This window comes from Pinus tabuliformis, chromosome 9, assembly GCF_031772625.1.
Source record: "Pinus tabuliformis cultivar Carrire ecotype Pingquan chromosome 9, CPIR1, whole genome shotgun sequence".
Taxonomy (NCBI): Eukaryota; Viridiplantae; Streptophyta; class Pinopsida; order Pinales; family Pinaceae; genus Pinus; species Pinus tabuliformis.
Window position 1 is genome coordinate 1388539331 of NC_142307.1, and position 26761 is coordinate 1388566091.

Sequence of the window (26761 nt, forward strand, 5' to 3'; positions counted from 1 at the left end):
TAGTGCAATTTAAAGATATAATTTCAACCCACCAAACAGGCATGTGCATTAACAACTCAATGCAAATGAATCTGTAGGCAAGTATGAAATATTCTGGCATCTATTGTTGCATGAATTCAAAGAAGAAAATAGACAAAATGGATGAAAACAAGAAATAACACACTGTAATACTTAAAAGGGGGAATCACCACTACTCCTATGATATTCTGCAAGATCTATGTAACTAAGTGATACAGTCTCACAAAAATATCAACCTTTCTTTGCAGATTTCAGAACCTTTATTCAGTGTTGCTACCCCCTATTTATAAGAAGAGGGGGTGTGTTATCAATCATGATACAATACAAAATATCCCTGGGTCGAGTCTCAGTTGTCAGATCAGCTTGTTGTCTCGGCCAGGGAAGGCTCTATGTCCAAAAAACATCACAAAAACAGTAATTGCCTCATAAAGGAAAGCACATCACAAGATCACAAAACAGATGAAACATTAATGCAATATCTTTGCACCCCTCCCTGTAATTACTTCAGCTTCAGGCTGCATCTAGTTCACGGTATGGTCTCCTGTGTTGCTCAGCTAACTCTTGTCATTTCTGCCTTTAGTGCCTTCGGCGTCGACCTTGGAAGCGGGTCACAAAGAGCCATTTCTGAGTCCGCCATACTTGGTTTTGAATGCTCCCTCTTCTTGATTTACTGCTACAGCTACTTTCAGCATCGAGCTTGTCATTTCTGCCTTTAAAGTCCTGATGAATACAACCGGCGCCGGATCTACCTGGTTTTGAATGCTCGATATTTTGTATGTAGTGTTACAGCTGCTTTCGGCGCCCCTGTGATTTTTGCCTTTAAAGTCCTGTTGAACACAATCGGCGCTCTGATCTGGCCTGGGGTTGCGTATTACAGTGTAACATAGAAGACTCTCAGGCGCGGGCTTTTTATCTCTAAAACAGGTGAAATGGGCGCTTTTTTATTACCCCCTTAGCCCCCTTTATTATAGCCCCTTTTGTAATTTTCCTCATATGACTGGGGGTTGGAACCAATGGCTTAGCCCTTAGGGCGCTAAGGTTTTCCACTGCTATGCAGGGGGCTTTTTCCTTTCTTATTCGGAATCCCGCATCCCGGCGGTGAATGCACCTTACCTTAACTTTTCCCCAAGACACCTGCGATCGTCAATTTGCGGGGTGACGTCATCACTGCCACATGTCCCTCTGTGAGTGGTGGAACGTGTCACCCAAAAATGGCCCCATAGGACCCCTGAAAACGCTGAAACTGAATGACACTTGTCCCCCGTACAGCCACGTCACCCTCTGTACTGCCACATTGAGGAGAGAGAAAGGATCCACCCGGCCCTGTTTTATCAATGAAATTCCTTTGTAAATGGTTTTCGGCCTCCCCTGGTGATGTAACACTATATCACAAATCAGTGATAACGCAAGGTTTTGGAGTGTGCAGGACTGCAATATTGCGGGACTGCGGGATCACAGGACTGCAAGATCGCGGGACCGCGAGACCGCAGGATCACGGGACCGCAAGACCGCAGGACTGCGGGGTCGCGGACTATGGAATTACGGGAGTGCGGGATTTACCATATTCTGCCACATGGAGGATAGAGAAGGGTGCAAACTGGTCTTGGTTTTGTTCCGCATTTCTTTTGTAAATGATTCTCGGCCTCCCCCAGCGACGTAGCACTACATCGCATAATCGCCCCCCTGCAAGGTTTTTAGAGTGGTAGCCCTTTGCTTTGCCAATATTCCGATAAATGCTCCGCTCAGACCCGCCAACTGCCGATATGCAATATCGGCGATCGGCGGATCATTGTTTTTTAAACCCCGCCAATATCCCTTGCCTACTGAAAACCAAATCTTTGATTGCGATTTGTCTTGGACCTCCGATTGCGATTTGTCTCGGACCTCTGATTGCGATTTGTCTTCATCCCTTAGTGTTTTTTCTTTGTTTTTTGGGTCTTCCAAAGGTAATCTTCAACAAGCTCTAACTTCTGATCCAAGAGTCTTTTTTTGGACTTCTATATACCATTGGAAAGCTCTTTCCGAGCACTATGCAATGGAGAGGATCTAATCAAGCTCTGATAGCTTTTGTGGCTCAGGAAATGGCTTCAACTTCACTGTTCTTATGCATCCTAGACAACTGATCATTTGCAAAGTAGTGAGTGAGCAGTGAGTGACAACACTAATGATACCCAGATCGCAAATCTATCTTAGAGAAGTACTTGGCTCCTCTAAGTTCGTCCATCAACTCATCAATACGCGGAATGGGATACCAGTTCTTCAATGTCTTCTTGTTGAGGGCCCTGTAGTCAATGCACATGCAGAGAGTCCCATCCTTCTTCTTCACCAGCACGACTGAAGAAGCGAATGGACTAGAACTCGGTCTGATGTGGCCCAATGCCAATAGCTCCCTGATGGCCCTCTCAATCTCATCCTTATAGGCTTTGGGATGCCTATAGGGTGTAGTAATGACTGCCTGCACACCAGGCTCCAGCTCTATAGTGTGCTCGAACCCCCTGTCAAGTGGTTGTCCCGGTGGTATGTCTCCAAAAACTACTGGATATCTATCCAGTATCGCCTGTATGTCTGGATGTGGTGGCTTGGCCTTCCCCCCAGCCTCTGAAATCCTCATCTCTACTACCCATGCTATGTCTCCATGCCTCAAATCGGCCTCCATCCTGTGGGCCAAAACTATCTGTGGAGGATACGAATGCATGCCCCGAAGAACCACCTGCTTACCATCCGGCCCAGTAAACTCCATCACTAGCTGCTTCCAATCAGTGGTAACTCGGCCAAGGGAATACAACCATTGGACACCCATCACCACATTGGTGTTTGGTACATCCACCACAAAGAAGTGGTATGTCATCAAATAGTTCCCCATGGTCACTGTCAGAGCGGGAACATATCAAGTACACTGCATAGTCCTATCTCTTGGTACTAGAACTGAAAACCCCTCAAACTCTACAGTGGTGATGCCCCTCCTCTGGACCATCTGAGCATCAATAAAATTGTGAGAGGCCCCACTGTCGATTAAAATTGAGACACATTGCCCTTGCATTGTACCTCTGATCCTCATGGTCAAAATTTGGGAATCCCGCACAAAGAAGCTAGGACTCCCCCAGCTAGTGCAAAAGATGCTCCCCCATGTGGTGGTGGTGGTGGTGGTCCCCTCTCTGCTGGATCCTCGTTGTCTCCCCCACCAAGCTCCAACTCCACCTCATCCTCCTGATCGCTATCCGAGAAGACCTCGATGTAATGAGCCTTGCCTGTTGTGCACCAATGGCCTAGTGCCCAAGGCTCCCGACATGTAAAACACAACTTCCTCCTCCTGAGGTCTCTCCTAGTCTCATCATCCAACTGTCCCCGCCCTTGGGCTGCTCTCTACGTTGTGGGCACTCTAGTGTCACTTCCCTTCTGAGGGTAGGGAGTGCGTGGAGGAAAGGGTGCCTGGGTCTTGGGGATGGCCCCCTACAAATCTCTCGTACAAGTCACTACCTCCAGAAGAGTAGATGGTCTATGTGACTTCACCAGTCCCCACAATGGCTTTGTCAACCCCTCCACAAATGTGTATACTCTACTAGCATCTAACAAATCTGGCACCATGACTGAGACCCTCAGCAATTCTAAAATATAATACTCGGGATGTCATGTCTACCTGAAGTGAGCCTATGGATCCCTCTGATCAAAACGCTCGACTACTCTCCGTGTGAAGTCCTCATAGGAGGTCATGTTGGCATGCCCCAGAGTGGACAAGCCATGAAACCACCAGTCGTGTGCCTCCCCCTCCAAATGCAATGTGGCCATTTTAATGGCCTCTACCTCTGTCATCCTGTTGAGCTGGAAATATGTGTCCAGCTTCTCCACCCAAGCACGTGTTGTGCACTTGGTAGTGCCATCGTAGGTGGGAAAGTACATCTTCCCAATGGTGCGTTGCAGCTCATAGTTCTACATACCATGGGCTCCATAGCCCTTCCCCTTCTCATTCTGTTTGAGCTGGCAAAAGTCTCTGAAAGATAATGCCTCCCTGAAGTTTGCTCCCATGGACTGCCACTCCCTAAAATGCTCCCCCATAGGTGATTGATCCTCAACTCCACCTGGTTCACCTTGTGCCAAAGGTAAGAAAGACGGTAGAGTGGCTCGAGTTGGCCCACTCGATGATGGAGGTTGTGTAGTGGGTGAAAGATGATCAAGCTGTTGAGAGGCCCCCGAAGTCTCTCCAAATAGACTCCCAATGAGTGCTCCACTCCCAATTCTGCATTTTGATCTCATCCAACATCTCCTTCTACCCCTTTGCCAAATCGCTCAGAGCCTTCAAGAGACTGTCAAAGGCAATCTCTTCTCTGCTCTTGGGCTCCCCCATGTCTTCTGTTACCACTGCCTTCCCACAGTCCTCTATGTCTGGAGTGATCTCCAACTCCCTCTCCCTGCTCCGATACCTTTGCCTCCTATAAGTAATATTTTGTCGGTCCTCCTCACTCATAGGAAAATCCCCACAGCTGAGCCAGGATCTGAGCTTTGATACCACTATAATATTCCAAACTTGGATATAAAGCAAAATCGATTTACAACACAGAAATTTTAAACATTCAGCAAATACTCATAAAAACTCCAGAAGTAAGAACCAGTTGAGCCATTTTATTAATCCAATGGAGCAAGTACAATAGTATGGAGAAATGCACCTAGGCTTGCCTCAATGGCAAGCATGATAGAACCCAGGTGATAAGACAATGATATCAAATGTTGATAATGATTGCTCCTCTAATGCTCTATGCTGCCCAAAAAACTACACTGTTGGCTGGAAAGGAACTGCTAGAAACCCCACCTCCAGTGCTCAAAAAATGCTGCAAAATTAACCCCAAGCTCCTTGACCAAAACCCACAAAAACCCAGAAAGGGTTTGGTCTGAATCCAACCTCCCAAAATCAACCTCCAAGAGGCCCTACGCCCTCCAAGACTGCTCAAGAACACGGCTTGCAAAGATACCAACAAAATCCTCCTCCAAGGCTCCGGAAAAGTAGCAATCTCCTCCACAAGTGCTTCCCTTAACTCTCCCGACAAAGATCAGCCTCAATAGCTGAGACTCCACCTCCCACGTGTGCACAATATGCTGCCTCTACGCTAGCCCAGGTAACGCGAAAGTCACACTAAATAGGAGCTCTCTCCTCCAGCTCCAAAACTCACCAAAATAGCAGACAAACACCTATGCCTCCTTTCCAGTATTTCTCTCAGGAAAAGCTCCTATGGAAGATGTCACAATCACAACTCGGCCTCCCTTCACTGTGTCCTCTAGAATAGGCATCACCTGGAGATGATGAATGCAACTGCTGGAAATCACAATGAAATCCTCCTCCGAAAGAATGTAGATGAACCTCTCTAGGGTGGCACTCGAAGTCCCCCAAAGAAAGGGTGAGCTCTCCACTTGAAGAACTCTTGCTGAATAGCAAATGACTCGGGTAAGCATCTCAAGCAACCAAAGAGAAATTCGATATGCCAAAGATAATGAAATGAGGAGAGTTGCCTTCCTTTTATGGATTTCTTGGAGCACTTTTCCCTCCATTTTCCCTCCATCGTGGGCTCCTCACTTAACCATCGACTTCCCCTCTCATGCATTTCGAACTAGGGAGTGTGTATTCTCCTAGTGTGGGTGGCCCCCACGTATAACTTAACCACACCAAAATAACTTCTACTAAGTCTAAGCCTCCTAATATAATCGAATAGGCCCCATCACCTCTAAAATTGGCCCCAAAATGTAGTGATTAATTTTGTTCCAAATTAGTTTAGGAAGGGACATTACAAGAACTCAGCCCAAATACTCAGCTAGCAAGTCAACCTGGGCCTTCCTTGCATGCCACTGATGCACACTAGGGAAAACTCAACCCTCCAATAGCTCGACCTCATAAAAATCAAATTGATCTCCCTCCAGTAACTCAACCCTGCAATCTCCTCCACTCGGGCCTCTTGGATTTGCCCCAATCCACTCGCAGTTCTCCTTTTCTGCGCTCCTACTCCACAGAGTAACTCGCACTCACACAACTTGTGTCTTCACCTCCTCGCTAGGCTCCCTTTATAATCTTCATTAACTCCAAATCCCTAACCCCAATCTCCTTTCTAGAAACATATTGGAGATCAACGGTTGAGATTATTTCTAGGTCACTTAAATTAAGTTATTTATCCTTAACAAATGACTCAATTGTCCACAATAATTAATTTACTTCAATTATTATGCTTTTCCTAAGTTGGACTTGGCAAAGAAGACATTAAACACTTACTACACCAAGCAAGCACCTAGAAGATGCAAAAAATGTCTTCCACATGCTAAGACACCAAGTCTCTGCAAAAGATCTTTTGAAGCTACTCACTTCAACACTCCCTCCTAGCAAGGAAGGGATTCTCCACCACCCCCAGCATATCTCAATACTTCACAATCTTCCCTTTCACTAGAGGCTTAGTGAGAACATTTGCCACCTGCTCCTTTGTAGAAATGTATTGCAATCTCATAGCACATCTCTAGACCCTATCTCTGATGAAGTGATATCTGATCTCGATATGCTTGGACTGGTCATGAAATGTTGTGTGTGGAGCATGATTGTTCAGAGGTCTTTGTTTCAGCCGGATGTATACCCCAGGAAGTTTGTACACCCCTCCATGCGAGGGGGTGCAGGGGGGACTTGTCCCCCCCACGGGGGTCTGGGGGCAGCGCCCCCGAAGCTAAAAACAAATGTAAAATTGCCTTGTAAAAGTATAGTAATTTCTAGTCAATCTGAGCCGTTCATTAGGCGGATGATCTTACGATAAAACTTATGTTTAGTTTAGGGTTTTTTGCCCTAGAAGGCAACCCCTCTCTATGTATGAGGGTATTGTATTTTGAGGCTGTGTAATAGATGTGTATTCACTCTTGGTGAGACTGTGAATCATCTAGAAACTCACATGGATCAACTTCGATATGATCTAGGCCCTTGATTGGGTTTTAATCTCGACTATTGGAGGTCCAACAGAAGATTATAAGAAAAAGTCGACGGGTAGATGGAGGACATACCAGTAGTGTGTATTCCTTGGTAGATCGAGCTAGCAGCAGCAAAGTTTGAACCAAAAAAGGACGCAGTGTCAAAGGGGCAGGGACAGTGAAGTTGGAGGAAGATTTTCCAAATCTGACAAGTACTTTGCAGAGAGGCTGAAATTTCTCCAAGAAGCAAAGAAGAAGCTCCAGAGGGCAGTTCGATTTGCTGAAGTAAGAAGACGTTTTCAGTTCCAGAGGTCGAGCTAAGGTTCCAAAGGGCCGGAGAAGCGTTTTCCCAATCAGTAGCAAGCAAGACAGCTTGATTTTCAGTTGTTCCGAGCGGAGCGAGTGCAGGTAGCACGAGTGCGAGCAGTGCAAGTGCAAGCAGCACGAAGCTAGGTGGACGGCTTGATCTTCAGTAGCAATCAAGTGTCAGGATTGCTAGGAGTGAGGGTAATTTCCCTCAAGATATTTTTACCAGTATTTTCTCTACAGGATTGCCAGTATTTGGCATCTAGATTATACTCAAATAAATTCACTATTGCTTAAAAATATAAAACCCTCAGCTGCTGCACCAGTTTTCCCAAGTTGGGTTTTTCTAGGGACATTTGTCCAAAAATGACTATGTCGATTTCTATGTGTGTGTGTTAACATTTCTCGATTTCAAACTTTATTATTTTCCGCAGTTCAATTTGTGAAGGCTACAGTGTGATTTATTCGATATTTGCCATAGCAAATATATTGTTAAATTAATTAACAATTAGAAGAATAATTTCTAATCGCTGCAATAAGATTTCAATGGTGAAATTTTCACATGGTATCAGAGTGTGATTGATCAGACGGGGAAGCTCAGAAGTGAAAGCAAAAATTTGTTGTTTAGAGGGAGAAGTAGGACGAATTTCTAGAGGCTACGCAGAGCCTAAGCAAGGCAGATCAAATTGTTGGGCAGATCGATTTTTCAATGCAGGTTGGCAGAAAAATCGTCTTGCTAGATTCAGTGATTCCAGTAGGTAGAGGGAGCAGCAGCTCAAATTTTCATTGAGCAAATTCCTTGTTTGGACACAGAGGGTTTTGCAGCAGTTTCGCAGCTGGAGAATCAATGTCGAGTGGAAGAGAAAGAGCACACAAAAAGGGAAAAATTTATCTAAGGGGATATCGAGCTTTAGAGATCTAATTTTTCCAATTGCAGATTGGCAGTAGTTGTGAGCAGATCTTCTCAGTCCAAAAGGGAGTGCGAGTAGCAGATCCAACAGCCAAGAAGAGGGAAAGAGGGAGTTTTCGACCAAATTCGAGATGGCCACAACTAGGTTCAGTGATCAAGATAGATTGGATGGTGCCTCCAACTATGTCATTTGGAAGGCCATAATGTCCTTTCTCCTTGATGAGCATGGTCTGAAGACCTATGTAGAAAATGTGGTAGCAATACCAACAGATAGTGAGGCACCAGATCCAAAAGGAGAAATATGAGACTCCAGTGTGCCGGACGGGCAGGATTCATGGAAGAGCAGCATATTAGATCCAGTTGTTGCAAATTTCTCACATGGATCAATGTCCTTGCTACGGGAGCCCAACAGAATCAGTAGTAGGAGGATCACAGTGTCAGCAGGTGCAGTCAATCGTTCAGATGACAGTTGCGTAGCTAGTTGCAGTTAGTATCCGAGAGATAGTTGCATAGCTAGTTGCAATGACACAGACAGTGTGAATTGCCCAGTTGTAGTATGTAGGTGCAGTTCTAGCCAGCAGATTCCTAGCGTAGAGCTACGTAGTCCAGTTTCTAGTACAGGAGGGCAATGCAAGTTGCCAGGAGGGAGCAGAGAGATTTCCCATAGGGAGATCGAGACTTAGAGGGAGTGTAGCTTTAGAGGGAGAAACCCTATGGAAGCTAGCACTTCAAGATCTGGGGAGATCAGACTCATTATTGCAATAGTTGCAGCAGCAATGTGGAAGCATTAACAGAGCAGTAGCACCAGTACTATGAGTAGATCAGATTTTGCGATGTTTGCAACTATACCTCCATGAGAGAGATGGGGCGACATGGAGTTGTATTCCCAATCTCCAGAGTTATAGAGATTTGGGCAAGGTCCACTGAGGTGTCCCCATGGATCATTACCTGGCTATGGGGCCCACAGTATTCAATAGCAGGATGGATCAATGTCAGTGATGCAATCAGATTCCCGAGTGACAGTTGCAGACTAGTAGCAGTTAGGTGTTGAGGAGCGCAGTGCAGAGTGGCACATTGTAGAGTCAGCAATAGCGCAGATTCTTTAGTAGACAGTGCAGTAGCTAGTAGCAATCAAGACTCAGGAGACAGATGCAATAGACGCAGTTGATTCAGTATTTAGGATGCTTCTCAGTTGTAGCAACAACAGATGAGAAAACGTTGCAATGCAAATGCAGAGTTGGTAGTAGTATAACAGTGTCAGCAGCAGCACAAATGTAGCATCATAGTTGCGTAGTGGTTGGTGGGCAGTGGCAGGCAGTCACAATGGCCAGACATCAGCAGCGTGACAGAGTGGTGATACAGAGATTAGCAGCAGTGGTGAAGCACTAGAACACCTTCCTCGCTAAGAGGGACTGTTAATTTTTGTAGCATCGGAGGTGTTCTAGTCTCAAAAAATTGTGGAGAGGCTAAAACACATTAATTCTCCATAACCCAAAAATCGTTTCCAGAAATTCCACCTAGAAGTGTCTCAATTAGATTATTAGCCTATTTTTAAATATTTTCTAAGTCTAAACTTAGGAACTCTGGTTAATTGATCATAATTAATTGAGATAAGCATCTAGAAACTCACACGGATCGACTCCGATATGATCTAGGCCCTTGATTAGGTTTTAATCTCGATTGTTGGAGGTCCAACAGAAGATTATAAGAAAAAGTTGATGGGTAGACAGAGACACACCAGTAGTGTGTATTCCTTGGTACATCGAGCTAGCAGCAGCAAAGTTTGAGCCAAAAAGGGACGCAGGTGTCAGAGGGGCAGGGACAGTGAAGTCGGAGGAAGATATTCCAAATTCGACTAGTACTTTGCAGAGAGGCCGAAATTTCTCCAGGAAGTTGCGCAGAGGCAGTGTAGAACCTTCAGAGGGCAGTTTGATTTGTTGAAGTAAGAAGATATTTTCAGTTTCAGAGGTCGGGCAAAGGTTCCAGAGGGTCAGAGAAGCATTTTCCCAGTCAGTACCAGGCAAGATGGCTTGATTTTTAGTTGTTTCAAGCAAAATGAGTGCAGGCAACATGAGTGCAGGCAACGTAAGTGCAAGCAGTGAGAAGCTAGGTAACAGTCAAGTGTTGGGATTGCTCAGAGTGAGGGTAATTTCCCTCAAGATATTTTTGCCAGTATTTTCTCTGTAGGATTGCCAATATTCAACATCTAGATTGTACTCAAATAAGTTCATTGTTGCTTAATAATATAAAACCTTCAGTGGTTGCACCAGTTTTCCCAAGTTGGGTTTTTCTGGAGACATTTGTCCAAAAATAACTATCGATTTTTATGTGTGTACTAGCATTTCTCAATTTCCAATGCTATTATTTTCCGCAATTTTATTTGTGAAGGTTGCAGTGTGATTTATTCGATATTTGTTGTAGCAAATAAATCATTAAATTAATTAACAATTAGAAGAATAATTTCCAGTTACTGCAATAGGATTTCAGTGGTTAAGTTTTCACAGAGCTCCTTAATTCTTTCCTCCCTACAAAAATTTTGGAACTAGTTGGAGGTATACTCGCCCCCATTATATGATTTCAACACCTTAATCTTCTTCCCTGTTTGGTTCTTCGCAAGAGCGTTGAACTCTTGAAACCTATTAGAGACGCCATCCTTCGTCTTCAAGAAGTAGATCCATGTTTTCCTAGAATAATCATCTATGAACATTGCAAAGTATAAAGACCCTATGATCAACATCATAGACACAAGACCACAAATATCTGAGTGCACCAAGTCTATCAATCCCTTAGACCTGGTCTCTTACGAGGATACGCAACATTGGCCTGCTTGCCAAGTGCACACCCTTTACACACTCCATCCTGCTCCACCCGAATCTTTGGAAACCTAGTAACCATCCTCTACACCATACAAAGAGCTCGATAGTGTAGGTAACCCATCCTCCTATGCCATATATCGCTCAACAGATATGGATCCCTCTCCCTTCTACCAATCACTCGCTTCTTGCTAAAATCGGTCCCTTTCATCCCAATAGCCACTTCACCTCCCATAAAGTCGACCTACAGTCATTTGTCCTCAATCTTCTATAGCTAAACTAAAAGGATATTTTTCTCCAAACTCAACACATATAATACCTCGTTCACTTCCATGATGCCCCCTAAGTCCATCTGGAATTCAATACTCCCAATTCCCCTCGACTGCATACTTGGCATTGTCACCAAGCTCCACATGTACATCTTTAAGCCCCCTGGTCATGTTAGTGAAGAAGTCCCGAGATCCCATCATATGATGAGATGCTCCACTGTCCTCAAACCAAACACCTCTCATGATAGTTCCAGAAAGGCAAGATGCTAAGGGGAAGTTTTTCTAAAACTTCTCGGCCATCTCCTCCATTTGCACAGTAGTTGTTGTAGTATTCCTTCCCTTGCCCTTCGTTTTGTCTAGACATTGGCTGCAAAATGCCCGAACTTATGACAAGCAAAGCACTTGACTTTGCTCGTGTCCATTTCCTTCTTGTTTTGTGAAGATCCTCCTCCACTCTGGTTCTAGTAGGCCTTTGCTTTGCCCTTTTTCGCTTGTGCAGCAAGAACAAGCTCATCTTTCTCTTCTTTGCCCTTTCATTGTCCTTTGTTCAATGAGTTTTCCTAAACCTCTTTTTGGGTAAAGTCATCCCTTAACCGGCTCCAATCAGGGAATTGTTGATGAGCAAGAATCCCATCCACAAAAGTGGACTAATGCTTTATGCACCCCATCAAAGCAACTTTAATCAACTCTGAATCATGCACAGTTTCCCCAACAGTTGCGAGCTCATCACGAGCCTATTGGACCCTCCTGAGATGAGATGTCACAGTCTCAAATATATTCATTTTAATGTTTTTTAACTTTTCCTGCAGCGCAATTTTTCTATTCTCATTTGTACTCTGATAAAGGCCAGTCAGACCTACCCACAATTGTCTTTCAATGTCCTTCCCTAATATGTGAGAAATTATATGATCCCTCACACCATCCAAAATTATACAATTCGCTTTCATGTCTTTGACCTCATGCTCTGCTACAAGATTCAGATCTGAAGGAACATGCATGTCTCTGATTACTAGATTCCAAAGATCATTCATCTCCAATATCATTGTAATGTGTGTTGATTCTTCATAGGTATTCTAAACTGATAATTACTTCTTATGATTTCTTAATTCAATCTTTCTTTCATTCACATTCATCATAAAGTAATTACGGCGAAGACATCAATAGTAGAAACAAAATGCTAGCAAGATTTCAAACAAGAAACACAAGAATTTTTACCCTAGGAAAACCCACATGGGGGAAAAACCCAACAACCTTTTCCTTAGAGAAATTAGTCAATTCAACAAGAGATACAACCTTATCTTTCCAATAAAAATTGAGGTCAAACTGACCATAAACAAACCTAGGTCAAACTTGGTCAAGCAAAATAAGTAGCCTCATCAACTTGGTTTGTTGTGCTTCAATGATTAGGTCTTCTACAAGAAATATCTTTGATCAGAATTTGAACTTCTACCTAGTTAAGAAATTTGGTCTTCTCATAGATATTAGTTTTGTCCAGAAACTTGACTTGCTTTCTCACCTCAATTTGCCCTTGTCTTTGTTCCTTTGCTTGATCAGAAATAATTTGAATTGCCTTGAACAGCAGATGATATGAATTTCCCTTTGAAGGAGGTTGAATGGTCTTTATATAGAAGTTAAATGAGCGCGAATAGACACAACTCTAGGGCTAGGCCGACTTGATGCTGACCTTACTTTTGGGGGAAAAATAATACATAATATGAAAATTCAAATTTCCCTCTTTTTGAAGCCAACATGAAGAACATGTCTTGAAAATATTATTACATTTATTTGGAGGGCTAAAATAACAATTATGAAGACCGACCATAGCTACAGAAATTCAACACTCCCTCTTAGCTAGGGAGGTATTCACAATGATTGTTAGATGTTCTCTTGTTGACAAAATTTCTTTAAGAAAAAGGTTCATCATCTATTATTAGCATCAGCATCATCTGATTACCATAATCCTTGTCAACATCTTTGACCTATGGTAAAAATCTCCAACATCAACTAGGTACCATAGTTTTGGTCAGTACCTCTCACCTATGGTGCATCATCACCATAATCCTGGTTGGTACTCCTGACCTATGGTACAACTATCAACATTAGCATCAACTAGTCAACATAATTCTAGTCCCTCTATGTTAAAATTGGCAACTAGGGCCAAACTCCATGTGGGTCATATTATTTATGGCCACCGATATTTTTATTGGATCCCTCTCATTGAGAGGTGTAGGATTGATCTAAAGATCATCCAATTCCAATAAGTATTTATGAAGTTATGAATTTATTTATGTTATGGACAAATTGTTAAGTCGGCCAACAACTTATGTAGGCTCAGAAGCCCAACAGTCATGTCTATTCAACCTCTACGTTTTAGTATAAATAGAAGAGGACTTCAAGTCATTTCTACACACACTTGGATCTCTTCTTCTCTCTACTTGTCTTTGCGTTTTAGTAGGAGGAGAGATCCTATGGAAAAGACGGAAAAGCCAGAACTACCGGAAAAGCTGGAAAAGCCGGAACTACCGGAAAAGCTGGAAAAGCCAGAACTGTCGGAAAAGCCGGAAAAGTCAAAACTGCCAGAAAAGCCGAAAATGCCTGAAAAGCCAGAAATACCGAAAAAGCCAGAAAAGCTGGAAATGTCGGAACTGTCGGAAAAGTCGGAACTGCCGGAAAAGCTGGAACTACCAGGAACTGCCAAAACAACCGAAGCATCTGTCTCCAAAAGAAGGCAGCATGATGTATGAGATCATGGGCAGCATAATAAGCAGCATGATGACATGATCATGGGCAGCATAATGTATGCATGATGATATGAGCATGATGTATGAGATCATGGGCAGCATAATAAGCAGCATGATGACATGATCATGGGCAGCATAATGATGCATGATGATATGAGCATGGGCAACATAATGATGAATGAGATCATGAGCATGGGCAGCTTGATGATGAATAAGACCATGGAAGATGTAGCATGATGAGCAGCATGAAGATGAGAGCAGCTCAATCATCAAGGTTCAACACATGTGACAGTATAGCAAGGTGTCACACGGTAATGTGCAGCAAATAGACGAGATGCAGCACTATGATAGGTGAACGAGTCACCTTAGAGAATCAGTTGAAGCAATATGTCTTCAACTGATCTCATGCCAATATCAAAAGTCAAAGTGATTGACTTCTATTGTAAATGTACTATCTCTCTCACTTTCTCTATTGAACTTTGAAGAACATAAAAGAAGAATTCATCAAGGGTTTCCCCACATTGGGGTTTGTCCCTGGCTAGCGCCACATCTTGTGTCCTCTTGTCTTGGCTTGTCTTCTGCGATTTATATTTATGTTCTATCTACAGTTTACTTTATGTTGATGTGATTGCTAATGTGGAAAAGAAATTGAAATAAATTGCTCTAGCATAGAACATACCTAAAATTAACATGGTATCAGAGCTGAGGTGAAGACAATGCCCAAGCAAGAGCGAAAGAGCAATCACCAAAGACGGTTGAGACAAGGAAAAAAAGATCAATGGGTTCCTCATCCCTCTTCAAATTCACCGAGGGTGAAGTGGAAGTAGAGAATATTATCAGAATGGCACAGCAGAAGTTTCTGATGGCCTTCGTAAAGATCACTTCATTGGGAAGTACGGATCTAAGGGTGGAAGAAAAGGCAGATGCCTTGGTTGCAATAAGTTCAGCCATCATACGAAGGAGTGTCCAAACGGTAGAGACACATCCCTTGATGAAGATAACAATCATTCAAGGGACATCTTCAATGATCAAAGGAATGACTAGTAATGCAGGCCATCAAGGAAATGGTCGACTCTTCAAAGAAAGCAAGGAACCCCAGAATCTCTTTTATGTACTTGATCGCTAGAAGAACCTAGTGTCCATCTCGGAAATGGAAGTCAAAGGTTTTAGAGTGGCACTCATCCATGGAAAGGTACGTGTTTGAAAACAGTTTTTCAAAGATGTTTTTGAGTTCAGGGTTGTATCAAGTTGCAGGAAGTCCACTAGGGACCATGTCCATTGACACAGCACAGAAGGTTTGTAAGTCAGATGGCAGCAGAGATGCCTGAATTCAAAAAGAGCATGAGAGTACATGTTTGAGATGTACCGAAGGAAAATATTTCAAGGGGACCATTCCCCTCATGTAGCAGGTCCACAAGGTGTGGAACAACCCAAGGGGTTTGAGATTGGTAATCAGGAATCTCACATATGCAGGTGGAAGAAAGCCCTCTATGGCTTGAAGCAAAACACCCCGGGCATAGTATGAGAGAATCGATAGCTGTCTGATAAAGTTGAGATTCACTAGGAGTGAAATGGATCCAAACCATCTGAAGGTTGTGGATGATAGGCCTCTCCATAGTTGCGGGGGAGCACCCTCCCCCCCCCTGAACCCGCTCCCGAATCGCGCTCCGAGTGGGAGTGGCTCGAGAGCGCGCTCCCAAAATCGCTCCCGGACGGGAGTGATTTTCGGGAGCGCGCTCCCAGAAAAAAATTTGCGCTCCCTGCCATTTTCGGGAGCGTTGTAGGGAGCGATCGCTCCATCGCTCCCAGAGCGATTTTTAACGCACGGGAGCGATCGCTCCCGGGCATTAAAAAAACGCTCCGGGAGCGTTTCGACGGGCGCCGGGAGCGATCCGGCAGAAAAAAAAATTTCCACGGACGCCAAAAAAAATCGAATTTCAAAAAAAAAAAAAAAAAATGTTTTAAAAGCCCAATGGGCCTAAAAAAATTTCATTATCACTTCATTGAGCAAGAGCTTGGAGCAAGAGCAAGAGCAAAGGAGCGAGGAGCAAGCCTGCAGAGGTAAGTAACTTAGTAATTTAGTTAGTTTAGTTAGTTTAATTTAGTTAGGTAGTAATTTAGTTAATTTAATTTAGTTTATTGAGTTTAAAAATCATGAATTTAAATTAAATTAATTAATCCCAATAAATTAAATTAATTTGCAGATTCAAGAATCAAAACCCTACAAACATCAAACACCATGGACCTGGCTATATTTCTTGGCATTTTCCTCTTCCTGGTCCCTTTTATGGTTATTATGGTGCTGGAGAGTAGGAAACGGAGGGGCCAAACTGAAGAGGGGGATGAAGAAGCTGGAGAAAGTCAAATTGGTGAAAACCCCGGTGAGGAGGAGCTGGAGGAGGGTGAACATGACCCTCAAAAAACTAAACAAGACCAAACTCCATTGTGGAAATATGTTAACAGGGCTGAAACGGGGAGAGGAGGTGGAACCACTAAATTTCATTGCCCCCATTGCAACACTGATTACACAGGTTCATACACCCGTGCTAGAAGACACCTCTGCGGGAAAAGGCCATGGGATGGAGACAAACAAATAGGAATCAAAACTTGTACAGCGGTGTCAGCAGCAGATAGAGCCAAATACATAAGGGAAGAGGAGGAAGCCCAATACAGATCAAAAAAATCAAGGGGTTTCTTTGAACCAAGCTCACACTCACAAAGAACTCCTTCAGCATCCTCCCAAGGCAGTGGATATGGAGGCACAGGGTCATCATCTTTAAGGCGTAGAACCATATCAAATTTCCTTGATGAGGGGTGTAGGAATGATGTGGATTCAAAGGTTTACAGGTTTCTCTATGCATGTGGGATACCATTCAATGTTCTTCGCTCACCTTATTGGCACGAAATGGTTTCTGCCATAAATGATGCCCCTAAAGGATACAAGAGCCCTGGGTATGACAAGGCAAGAACCGTTGGCCTTGATCATGAAAAAGCAAAAATATCACATTCTTTGAATAGAATGACAAGTTCTTGGACTGACCATGGGGTGTCCATTGTATCTGATGGATCGACAAATGTAAAAGGCAAGCCATTGATAAGTGTTCTTGCTGTGTCTGTTAGTAGTCCCATCTTTCTAACTGCACATGATTACTCAGACAAGTTCAAGACCGCCATCAGCATTGCAGAAGCATTACTTGAAACAATTGAGCGTATTGGCCCATACAATGTCATCCAAGTCATCACTGATAATGCTCCTAATTGTAAGGCAGCAGGAGCAATTATTGAGGATAAATACCCCAACATATTTTGGTCTGGATGTTTGGTTCACACATTGAACCTTCTGTTGCATGATATTGTCAAGAACAAAAATGAACAATACCAATGGATTGGTGATTTGTACAAGGCAGGCAAACAAATGATAAAATTTATTACAAATCATAGCAATACCCATGGCCTTTTCCGCAGTCACTCGAGATTGGAGTTGTTGAAGATTGCGAAGACCAGATTTGATAGCTATTACCTCACCTTCAGGCGTCTTTTGAAGGTAAGAGAGGCATTAGCTAGCATGGTATCAAGTCCACATTGGCAGGTATTAAAGGAAAGGGCTACAAATGCAGCTGACATGGGAGGTTCTGAAATGGTGGAGGAGGCCGCTCTTGATGGGCAGTTTTGGACAAGTGTGAGGCAGGTATTGGATTTCACCAAGCCAATTGATCACATGATTCGGTTTGCAGATACAGACAAACCAGTGATTGGCGAGGTATATGAGCAAATGGATACCATGTTGGGGGAAATAAAAGATATTGTTCATAATAGAGATCCCAACTTGTACAAACTGATTCATGATTGTGTGTTGTGAACGGTGGAATAGGCTTAATCTTCCACTACATTGCTTGGCGTATATCCTTACGCCAAAATACTACTCTACATCTTGGTTGGGCCAACCTGCAGCAGGGGGTGGGGTTAGGACCAAACCCCATTTAGATCTAGAGGTAACTAAAGGATATTTGGAAGCATTAGAAAAGTTGGTACCTGACAGGGAGGAATGTGCAGCTGTACGCCTTGAATGGCACTGGTTTGTATGGTAACTTCCATGCAATGGATGACAGAGATAGATTTGATACTCTCACATGGTAGGAAACATATGGCGGCCAGGGACTTTTGCCAAAATTGGCAAAAAAAGTTCTTTCACAGGTTGTAAATACTTCTTCTGCAGAGAGGTGTTGGAGCACCTACAGCTACATACATAATGTGAAAAGAAACAGACTCAATGAAAACCGAGCAGAAAGCTTGGTTTATGTGCACTACAACTTGAGGTTGTTGAGTCATTACTGTGATCGGGCTTATGAGGATCCCACATATAAAATTTGGGACAATCACCCAGAGGATGACAATTTGGAGGATGGCATTGTACATATTGAAGAACTGGAAGAGGAACTTGTAAGGGATGAAGATGAAGCAGCCATGCCACCTCCACCTCCACCTCCACCATCCAGTAGCAGTGCTCAAGGTTCGAGTCTTGTTCCTTTGTTGTCGCCACCTCCATCTACACCCTCACATGGAGGTTCTAGTTTTGGTCGTCGGTCTGTGCGAGAGACTCCTAGAAGACCACCACGACCTGCTTATACTCCTGGAGACTCTCGTGGCAAGGGCCACATGTAGATTTACAGTTTACTTGTCTCTTTTAGTTTCTATTAGACTTTAGTTTTCATAACTGTTGAGTTTTGAGTCCTTGACTCTTGACTCTTGACTCTTTCATATCATAATGATATTTTTTGTAAACAATATATCACTGTGACAATGAAAATTTGAGTTTGAAGTTGGGCCTTGGCAATTATAACTCATTGGTAATGATTGTGAATTATGAATATGATGCTTCGTGAAAGAATAAAGTTGTTTCATTTCATTTCATTATTCATGTTTCATTTTATAAATTTATAACATTTCATATCATGTTAACAGTTAGAAGTTAGGACTTAGAAATATCTTAGATATTACTTCTTGTAATGGTTAAACTTAGCTTACAAGTACAACTTTGGTGATCAATGATGATAAATGTTATTGAATTTTCAATTTTGAAAGCTTGAAGTTGAAACTTTAAGATTGAATTTGATGAATCATGATTCATGAGACTCAATATGTTGCAGTTGTAATATGTATTTTACTAACTTGTGGACATGGTTGATGACGATTATAATTTCTAGATGATTGATGTGATATGGTTCAATGATCAATCTATGTTTTTTTATGTTTTTTATGTCTAATTCATCATTCTACATGTTTTTGTTGACATATATGTATCAAAAATTAAAAAATATAAAAAATATATATTTTTAAAAAATCGCTCCCGGATTCGCTCCCAAACCGGGAGCTTCTGAAAATGGTCACTCCCGCTCCCGCTCCCAAGCAACATGGGACCTCTCATACCAACGCCTTATGAGGACGACCTACTTCTAATAGGTGCAGACCCTCTCATTTGCAAAAGTAAGAGGGAGTTGGATTCCAGATGTGGAATGGTGAACTGCAAGCCTGTGACTACCTCTTGTGGGACAAGATGATTCGCTCTCTTGTGGGACAGGATGATTCGCTCTCCTGTGTAGCAGGATGATTAGTTCTCCTGTGAGATCTGGATGATGTGTTCTCCATGACGATTGTGTAGCAGGATGATTAGTTCTCCTGTGAGGTCTGGATGATGTGTTCTCCATGACGATTGTGTAGCAGAATGATTAATTCTCCTCTGAAGTCTGGATGATGTGTTCTCCATGACAATTGTGTAGCAGGACGATTAGTTCTCCTGTGAGGTCTGGATGATGTGTTCTCCATGACGATTGTCTAGCAGGATGATTAGTTCTCCTATGAGGCCTGAATGATGTGTTCTCCATGGTGATTGTGTAGCAGGATAACTAGTTCTCTTGTGAGGACAGGATTGATTAAGTTCTCCTGTCGAGGCATCCTACCCATGCAGTCTGGGACTCTTGGGAAGTACCTCTCATCTGATCAATGAGCAGGGAAATGAGGATAGAGACCATAGTAGTACCGATCAACGCATCGTTGTATCTACCATACTCCCTATGCTAGGATGACCTTCATTGATCTGGGATCAATGATACTGGTCTGGGACCAGTGGTAGGAGTTGTACCCACTATGACACTGACTTCAGGTCGGTTGAGGATTGGTCTGGGACCAGTGGTACATACTCTGAGACTGACTTCGAGTCAATAGAGTACTGGTCTGGGACCAATGCTAGGAGTTGTACCCACTATGACACTGACTTCGGGTCGGTTGAGGATTGGTCTGGGACCAGTGGTACATACTCTGAGACTGACTTCGAGTCAATAGAGTACTGGTCTGGGACCAGTGGTAGGAGTTGTACCCACTATGACACTGACTTCGGGTCGGTTGAGGACTAGTCTGGGACCAGTGGTACACACTCTGAGACTGACTTCAGGGCAGTGGAGAATGGTATGACACATTCTCGATCCATTCTTCTTCTTCATGGTTCAGCAGAGGTAAGTTGAGCAGAGCAGAGCCAGCGAAGCTTCACAGAGTTGAGCAGAGCCAGCAGAGCTGGGCAAAGTAGAGCAAAGCCAGCAGAGCTGAGCAGAGCCAGCAGAGTTGAGCAAAGCTGAGTAGCGATGAGCAGAGCAGTGCAGGGCAGTGATAGCAGAGATAGTACAGTTGGACATATGGATCAGCGAATGGAGTTCTCCCTAGTTGAGAGGGAGTGTTAAAATTGGCAACTAGAGCCAAACTCCATGTGGGTCATATTATTTATGGCAACTGATATTTTTATTGGATCCCTCTCATTGAGAGGTGTAGGATTGATCTAAAGATCATCTGATTCTTATAAGTATTTATGAAGTTATGAATTTATTTATGTTATGGACAAATTGTTAAGTCGGCCAACAACTTATGTAGGCTCAGAAGCCCAACAGTCATGTCTATTCAACCTCTACATTTTAGTATAAATAGAAGAGGACTTCAAGTCATTTCTACACACACTTGGATCTCTTCCTCTCTCTACTTGTCTTTGGGTTTTAGTAGGAGGAGAGATCCTAAGGAAAAGCCGGAAAAGCTGGAATAGCCGGAAAAGTTGGAACTGTCGGAAAAGTTAGAACTGTCGGAAAAGCCGGAACTGCCGGAAAAGCTGAAAATGCTGGAAAAGCCGAAACTGCTGAAAAAGCCGGAAACGCCAGAAAAGCCGGAAAAACTAGAAAAGCCAGAAAAGCCGGAAAAGCCAGAAAAGCCGAAAATGCTGGAACTGTCGGAACTGCTGGAAAAGCTGGAACTATTGGGAACTGTCGAAACAGCCGGAGCATCTGTCTCCGAAGGAAGGCAGCATGATGTATGAGATCATGGGCAACATAATAAGCAGCATGATGATATGAGCATGGGCAGCATAATGATGCATGATGATATGAGCATGGGCAGCATAATGATGAATGAGATCATGAGCATGGGCAGCTTGATGATGAATAAGACCATGGAAGATGCAGCATGAAGATGAGAGTAGCTCAGTCATCAAGGTTCAACACATGTGACAGTACAGCAAGGTGTCACACGGTAATGTGCAGCAAATAGACGAGATGCAGCACTATGATAGGTGAACGAGTCACCTTAAAGAATCAGTTGAAGCAATATGTCTTCAACTGATCTCATGCCGATATCAAAAAGTGATTGACTTCTATTGTAAATGTACTATCTCTCTCACTTTCTCTGCTGAACTTTGAAGAACATAAAAGAAGAATTGATCAAGGGTTCCCCACATTGGGGTTTGTCCCTGGCTAGCGCCACATCTTGTGTCCTCTTGTCTTGGCTTGTCTTCTGCGATTTATATTTATGTTCTATCTGCAGTTTACTTTATGTTGATGTGATTGCTAATGTGGAAAAGAAATTGAAATAAATTTCTCTAGCATAGAACATACCTAAAATTAACACTCTAACACATGGTATACAGACTAGTCTTGGTTCACCATTATTTCAGTCAATATATTTGACTCATGGTGAATCACCAAAGGCCTCACCCTTAATGAGTAATTTTGAGCCTGATGTTAAATGTGCTCGCTTAAACTATCTGGAGATTCCCAGCTTGATGCTGAAAGGCACCCACTCAACTAGGTGATCCTAGGCCTCTAGGACCATTCTTCCTAATTCTGGTCAGCATACTTGACACTGGAAGAATGGTTGTCCTCTAATAGACCATTCTCCCTAATTCTGGATGTTAACCACTCAAATTACATTTTTCAAAGTGTCATGTTCCTTTTTCTGGTTTCCCTTACGGCAGGGTCAGGATGGACTTCCGGGGTTGGAGGCAGCTAGGTGGAGCTGGTTTACTATATCAATAGGCGGAGCTGGAGTAGTTATGAATACAATGTTGGGTGCCCTCCCGGCAATCCAGTTACAGAGAAAAATATAATGGCGAAAAACCGAGAGAGATAACCTCACTCCACCCGACAGTTTCCGGCTGAACCGGCCTTGTACTTCTTCTTCTGATCATTGCCCGCAAGAACAACCACAACACTCTTGACGAAAGCTTCGAGATCGTACTCCTCCAAAACGGCTAAGATTACGGTCTTCCATATGACATAGTTGGAAGCTCCTTCCAACCTTTCCTAATCTCTAAGCCAATGTGATGCCATCTCACCCAAACTGTCGAATTGACTCCTCTAGTCACTACTCAGCACTGCTGCCCAGCAAGTGAGAAATTCGAACTTTTGGTGAGAAAAGTTCTCTGAGGAGAAAATTCCCCTTCTATGTGTCTTCGCTCTTTTCCGACGGATTTCTGCCCCGGTAGAAACTGCATCCTTCAAGCACTACGCTAAGGCTCTGCGTCACTCCCTCTGCCTCTACAAACTCACGAACTGGAAATCGTACCTCTCTGTCGACTCTCTCAAAGAGAGATTTCCTCGGAATCTCTGCTTTCTGGCAAGGACTGCGCAATCCCTTCAAGGGGATTCGAATTGCTGCCAAATGCAGCTATTGGCCTCTCTGCTCAGCGTTGGATCTGCTCTTCCTGTTTCAAAATCAATGCTCTGATACCATGTGAAAATTCCTACTCTCAAGGAACCCCTACTGCAGCAAAACTGAATTTACTTCTCCTACTTGATTTTAATATACATTATCAAGTTATTTTTTGAATAATGAAGTAAATTACTTCTACAGCCTACACTTCTTTAAATTTGATTACATGAAACAGAAAATTGAGCAAAGAACAAGATACATAGGACACAGTTATTTTTGGACAAAATAGTCCTCAGAAAAATCCAATGCGGGAAAACCGGTGCAGTAGCTCTGAGGGTTTTATATTATTAAGCAGTAGTTCTAAATACAATGTTGGATGCCCTCCCGGCAATCCAGTTACAGAGAAAAATATAATGGCAAAAAACTAAGTGAGATTATGTCACTTCCCTCGGCAGTTTCCAACTGATCTGGCAACAAAACTGGCTAACCCCGGCTATCTCTACGATGGCCCTGTGTAGGCCCTGCGTCAGCGTTACAGGCTCTACGTCAGCTCTGTGCTGTCTCTTTTGTCTCTTGGAGCTTCTGCGTCAACCTCTCACGGCTATTCCGGCAACTCCCCGATAGTGTTAGAATTCTGCGTGAGGGCAACTCACTTCTGCGCTAGCTCTTCTAGCTCTGCATCAGGTCTGTGCTGCCTCGACTAGTGTCTCTCCTCCTCTTTGTCCAGTATTCCCGAACTATCCCTGCCCCTCTGCTGCAGAATGATCACTCAATTCGAATTCTCAGCTTCCTAGCCCCACAAATTGAACTCCAGATCAATTTGTTCTCTCTACGTGTGTTTCTAAATGAACCCCAAGCTTCCTTATACTTTTCTCGTTGAGACTTCAACGGCCGAGATTAAGTCCCTAATCAACGGATAAAATTAAAACTTGACTTGATTCGCTTTCTAGAACATTCTCACCCATATTTTGATTAATAAAATACAATACAATCTGGGTGGAATTTCACCAAACGATTTATGGGTTCTTTAGAACTCATGTGCCTTAGCCTCTCCACCAATTTTCATGGCTAGAGCACATCCGATGCTACCAACAACTAACGTTATAGAGGTACGAAAGCGGTGAGTTAGGGTGGCACATAACACAATTCAACAGCAAATATGAACAGTATCGGTTGACGTAAGGTTACTATAGTTTGTGTGACCAGCTGTTGAGTAACAGAATCGTGGACAGTTTCAATTTGTAAAGCATAGAAACTAGTTGGTGTTGTTAGCCCTACAAGGGATCTGTGGATCTTTGGGTTGCATAATAGGCCTGTTGTTTACTGGTCAAATTAGCCCTAATTTACAGTGGTTGCTTGAAGAATCAATGGTTGTTTGAGTATCTTATTATAATATTTGTGCATTTAATAAAAGGTCATTACTGTCTTATAGATTGATGAATATTGCAACACTGTTATGAAATACAATTCTGTCATATGTTTATTGAAGCCCTAGCTCAGAATTGCACCCTAAGGGTAATCTCCCCAAGAGAGATATTACACTAGAACAGGCAAACTTGGAATAGCATTGCTTCAATAGACCCATCTGCATTACGCAGTGTGAACAGATGTGTGAATTTCCTTTCACAGGCAAATGCAATAATTTTGCTATGGCCCATGGGAGACCCAAGTTAAGTTTCACTAGAAATGGATAAGTATGTTTTCTCTACAAAGAGTCTGTCGATGAGGTGGATATTCTCTCTGTCTTAGATTTTAGACGAATCTCTACATTCCGGTCTGCAACAAGGTATTACAATGCTCCTTATTTATTTCAAGTTGCAACGGTGTACCACATGGATAGCCAAGCATTGCAACTTAATTTTCCAGTATCAGATCCATAAATGGTTGCAGGCATAAACATGGTTTCAACACAACAATGTCAAAATTTTAAGGGTTGCAATTGATCAAAATTTGCACTGCATTAAGGCAGCCTGGGGGAGGAATACAATTTAAAGAGAAAATCAACCTCCAGTTTGACAAGTGAGGAAGCAAATTGCATTATGCAAGCTGTCAATTGAAGAAGAGTCTCTACCTGTTCTTTGATAAGCTCGTGCTTGTTTGAAATCTGTTGCTGCTTCTTGTGAAAAGGTCCAGTCGATTCTATCTCATTCTTTAATTGTTGCTTCCATTCAGACTGAGATGTCAATATCAATATCATCAACACTAGCCCCAAAGCCATGGGTCTTGACATCTTTGCTTCTTCAACAGTCTTCACATAAACTGAAACAGGCATATGCAGACAATGTTCAAGGGGAATGTTCAACATAAGGTTAAAACAATTACGCCACCTATCACAAAATTCCATATTCCTTCTAGCTGCATTAATTTAGTACAATTTCAGGATGGTACCAGTTTTCTGAGAGTAAATTTTGCATCAAAAGCTGCATTCTCAATCTACTCTCTAGAAAGAGCTAGACCACTGGTTAAAGAAGACCAGATCCTTCATATGATCTGATGTCCAATAAAACAAATATTTTGGCCACTTTGTGCATATTTCACAAAAGATATGTTCCAGTGGAATGTTAACAATTCTATGTTCATTTTAGAAAAAAATACAATCCCGCATTTAACAATTATATCAATAATAACAACCTGTTAAGAAGCATTATATAAATGGGTTGTGGTTGCAAGTGTTCTGCGAAAATGGGTCTCTATTATGTTCTAGTTGCTATGGGCATTTGCTGACAGATTTCATTTTCTCATCTTGGCATTCAGAAATGTTAGAATATCTACATGTTGCTATAAAAGTTCCTCCCAGGCATACCTGTAGCAACCTGTCGCAGTAGCAGCAGCATACCTGTAGGCTTGTAGCAGTCTGTAGCAGTAGGTGAACAGTAGTGTTTAAGGATCTAACATTGAAGGCACATACATGCATGCAGTGTGCACCAGCCATAGATAGAAGAGTAATTTCTGCCTTCAATTCAGTTCATTTCAATTCCAAATTAGTTAGTTCAGTTCAACTCAGTTCTAAATTAGATCTTCGGGTCAGTTCTAAATATACAGTGCATGGCAAAAGAGGTTTCCAGTTTTAGACTAGGGCACATTATTCTTGGATTGAGGCACTCTATTGTAGACTACTTCTGCATGTCGCCTGAGCACACTTCCCTAGAATAGAATAGGGTTTGACTCACCTAAATAGGGTGCACTAGTACTAAGTAGAGGCATCCCGCAGTTGTTATTCATTCAGTTTATGAACAAGTGTGTGCACTGTTCTCTTTCTTCCTTGAGTTAATAAAAATACAGAGATGATTTTATTAGTGTTGCAACTTCTCATTAGTTGTTGTTAATACTTTTTCAGTTAGTGTATGTGTTTTCAGATCTAGCGAACAGAACTAGTTTTGAGAGTTCCTTCAGTTTTCCAGATTTCTAAGGTAACAAATTTGCAGGTCTGTTTAGCATGTACTGAAATTTTAACACAATATCAAAGCATGTTTTCTGAAACTTTCTAGGAATCTGTGTATGAATAGCAACACTTCTACCTGGTATAGGGAGTTGTCAAAAGGTTGTGTTACAGCAAAATCTCACACTTCTCGAGATAAAGTTCAAGTGCAAAACTCACTGTACTTAAGAGGGAGCCAACTGTCACCTCATCATCCCTCTTCTCACTTCTGGCCAGCTCTCCTCCAGCTCAAGGGGGGTTTTCCCTATTAGATCCTAGGGGTCAAATGGCCTGGACAAGCCAAGTCAAGAGCCTCCTAAGGCTTCTACTTGTACTTCCACCAACCAACAGATGGAAAAATTAGGGTTTATGATTGCTAGAAATTTAGGTTAACTTCCAGG

General features: G+C 42.7%; 1 protein-coding gene across 4 annotated transcripts in view; it reads right to left on the reverse strand.

Annotated features, from left to right (window-relative positions):
* Window positions 1–26761, reverse strand: part of LOC149153698 (uncharacterized) — a 307386-nt gene that overhangs the window by 148747 nt on the left and 131878 nt on the right. For all 4 annotated transcript variants that reach the window (XM_089441160.1, XM_089441159.1, XM_089441158.1 and 1 more), the window contains one exon: window positions 25014–25201. In XM_089441160.1, coding sequence (XP_089297286.1) covers window positions 25014–25201 — 188 coding nt within the window. The remainder of the gene's footprint in view (window positions 1–25013; window positions 25202–26761) is intronic.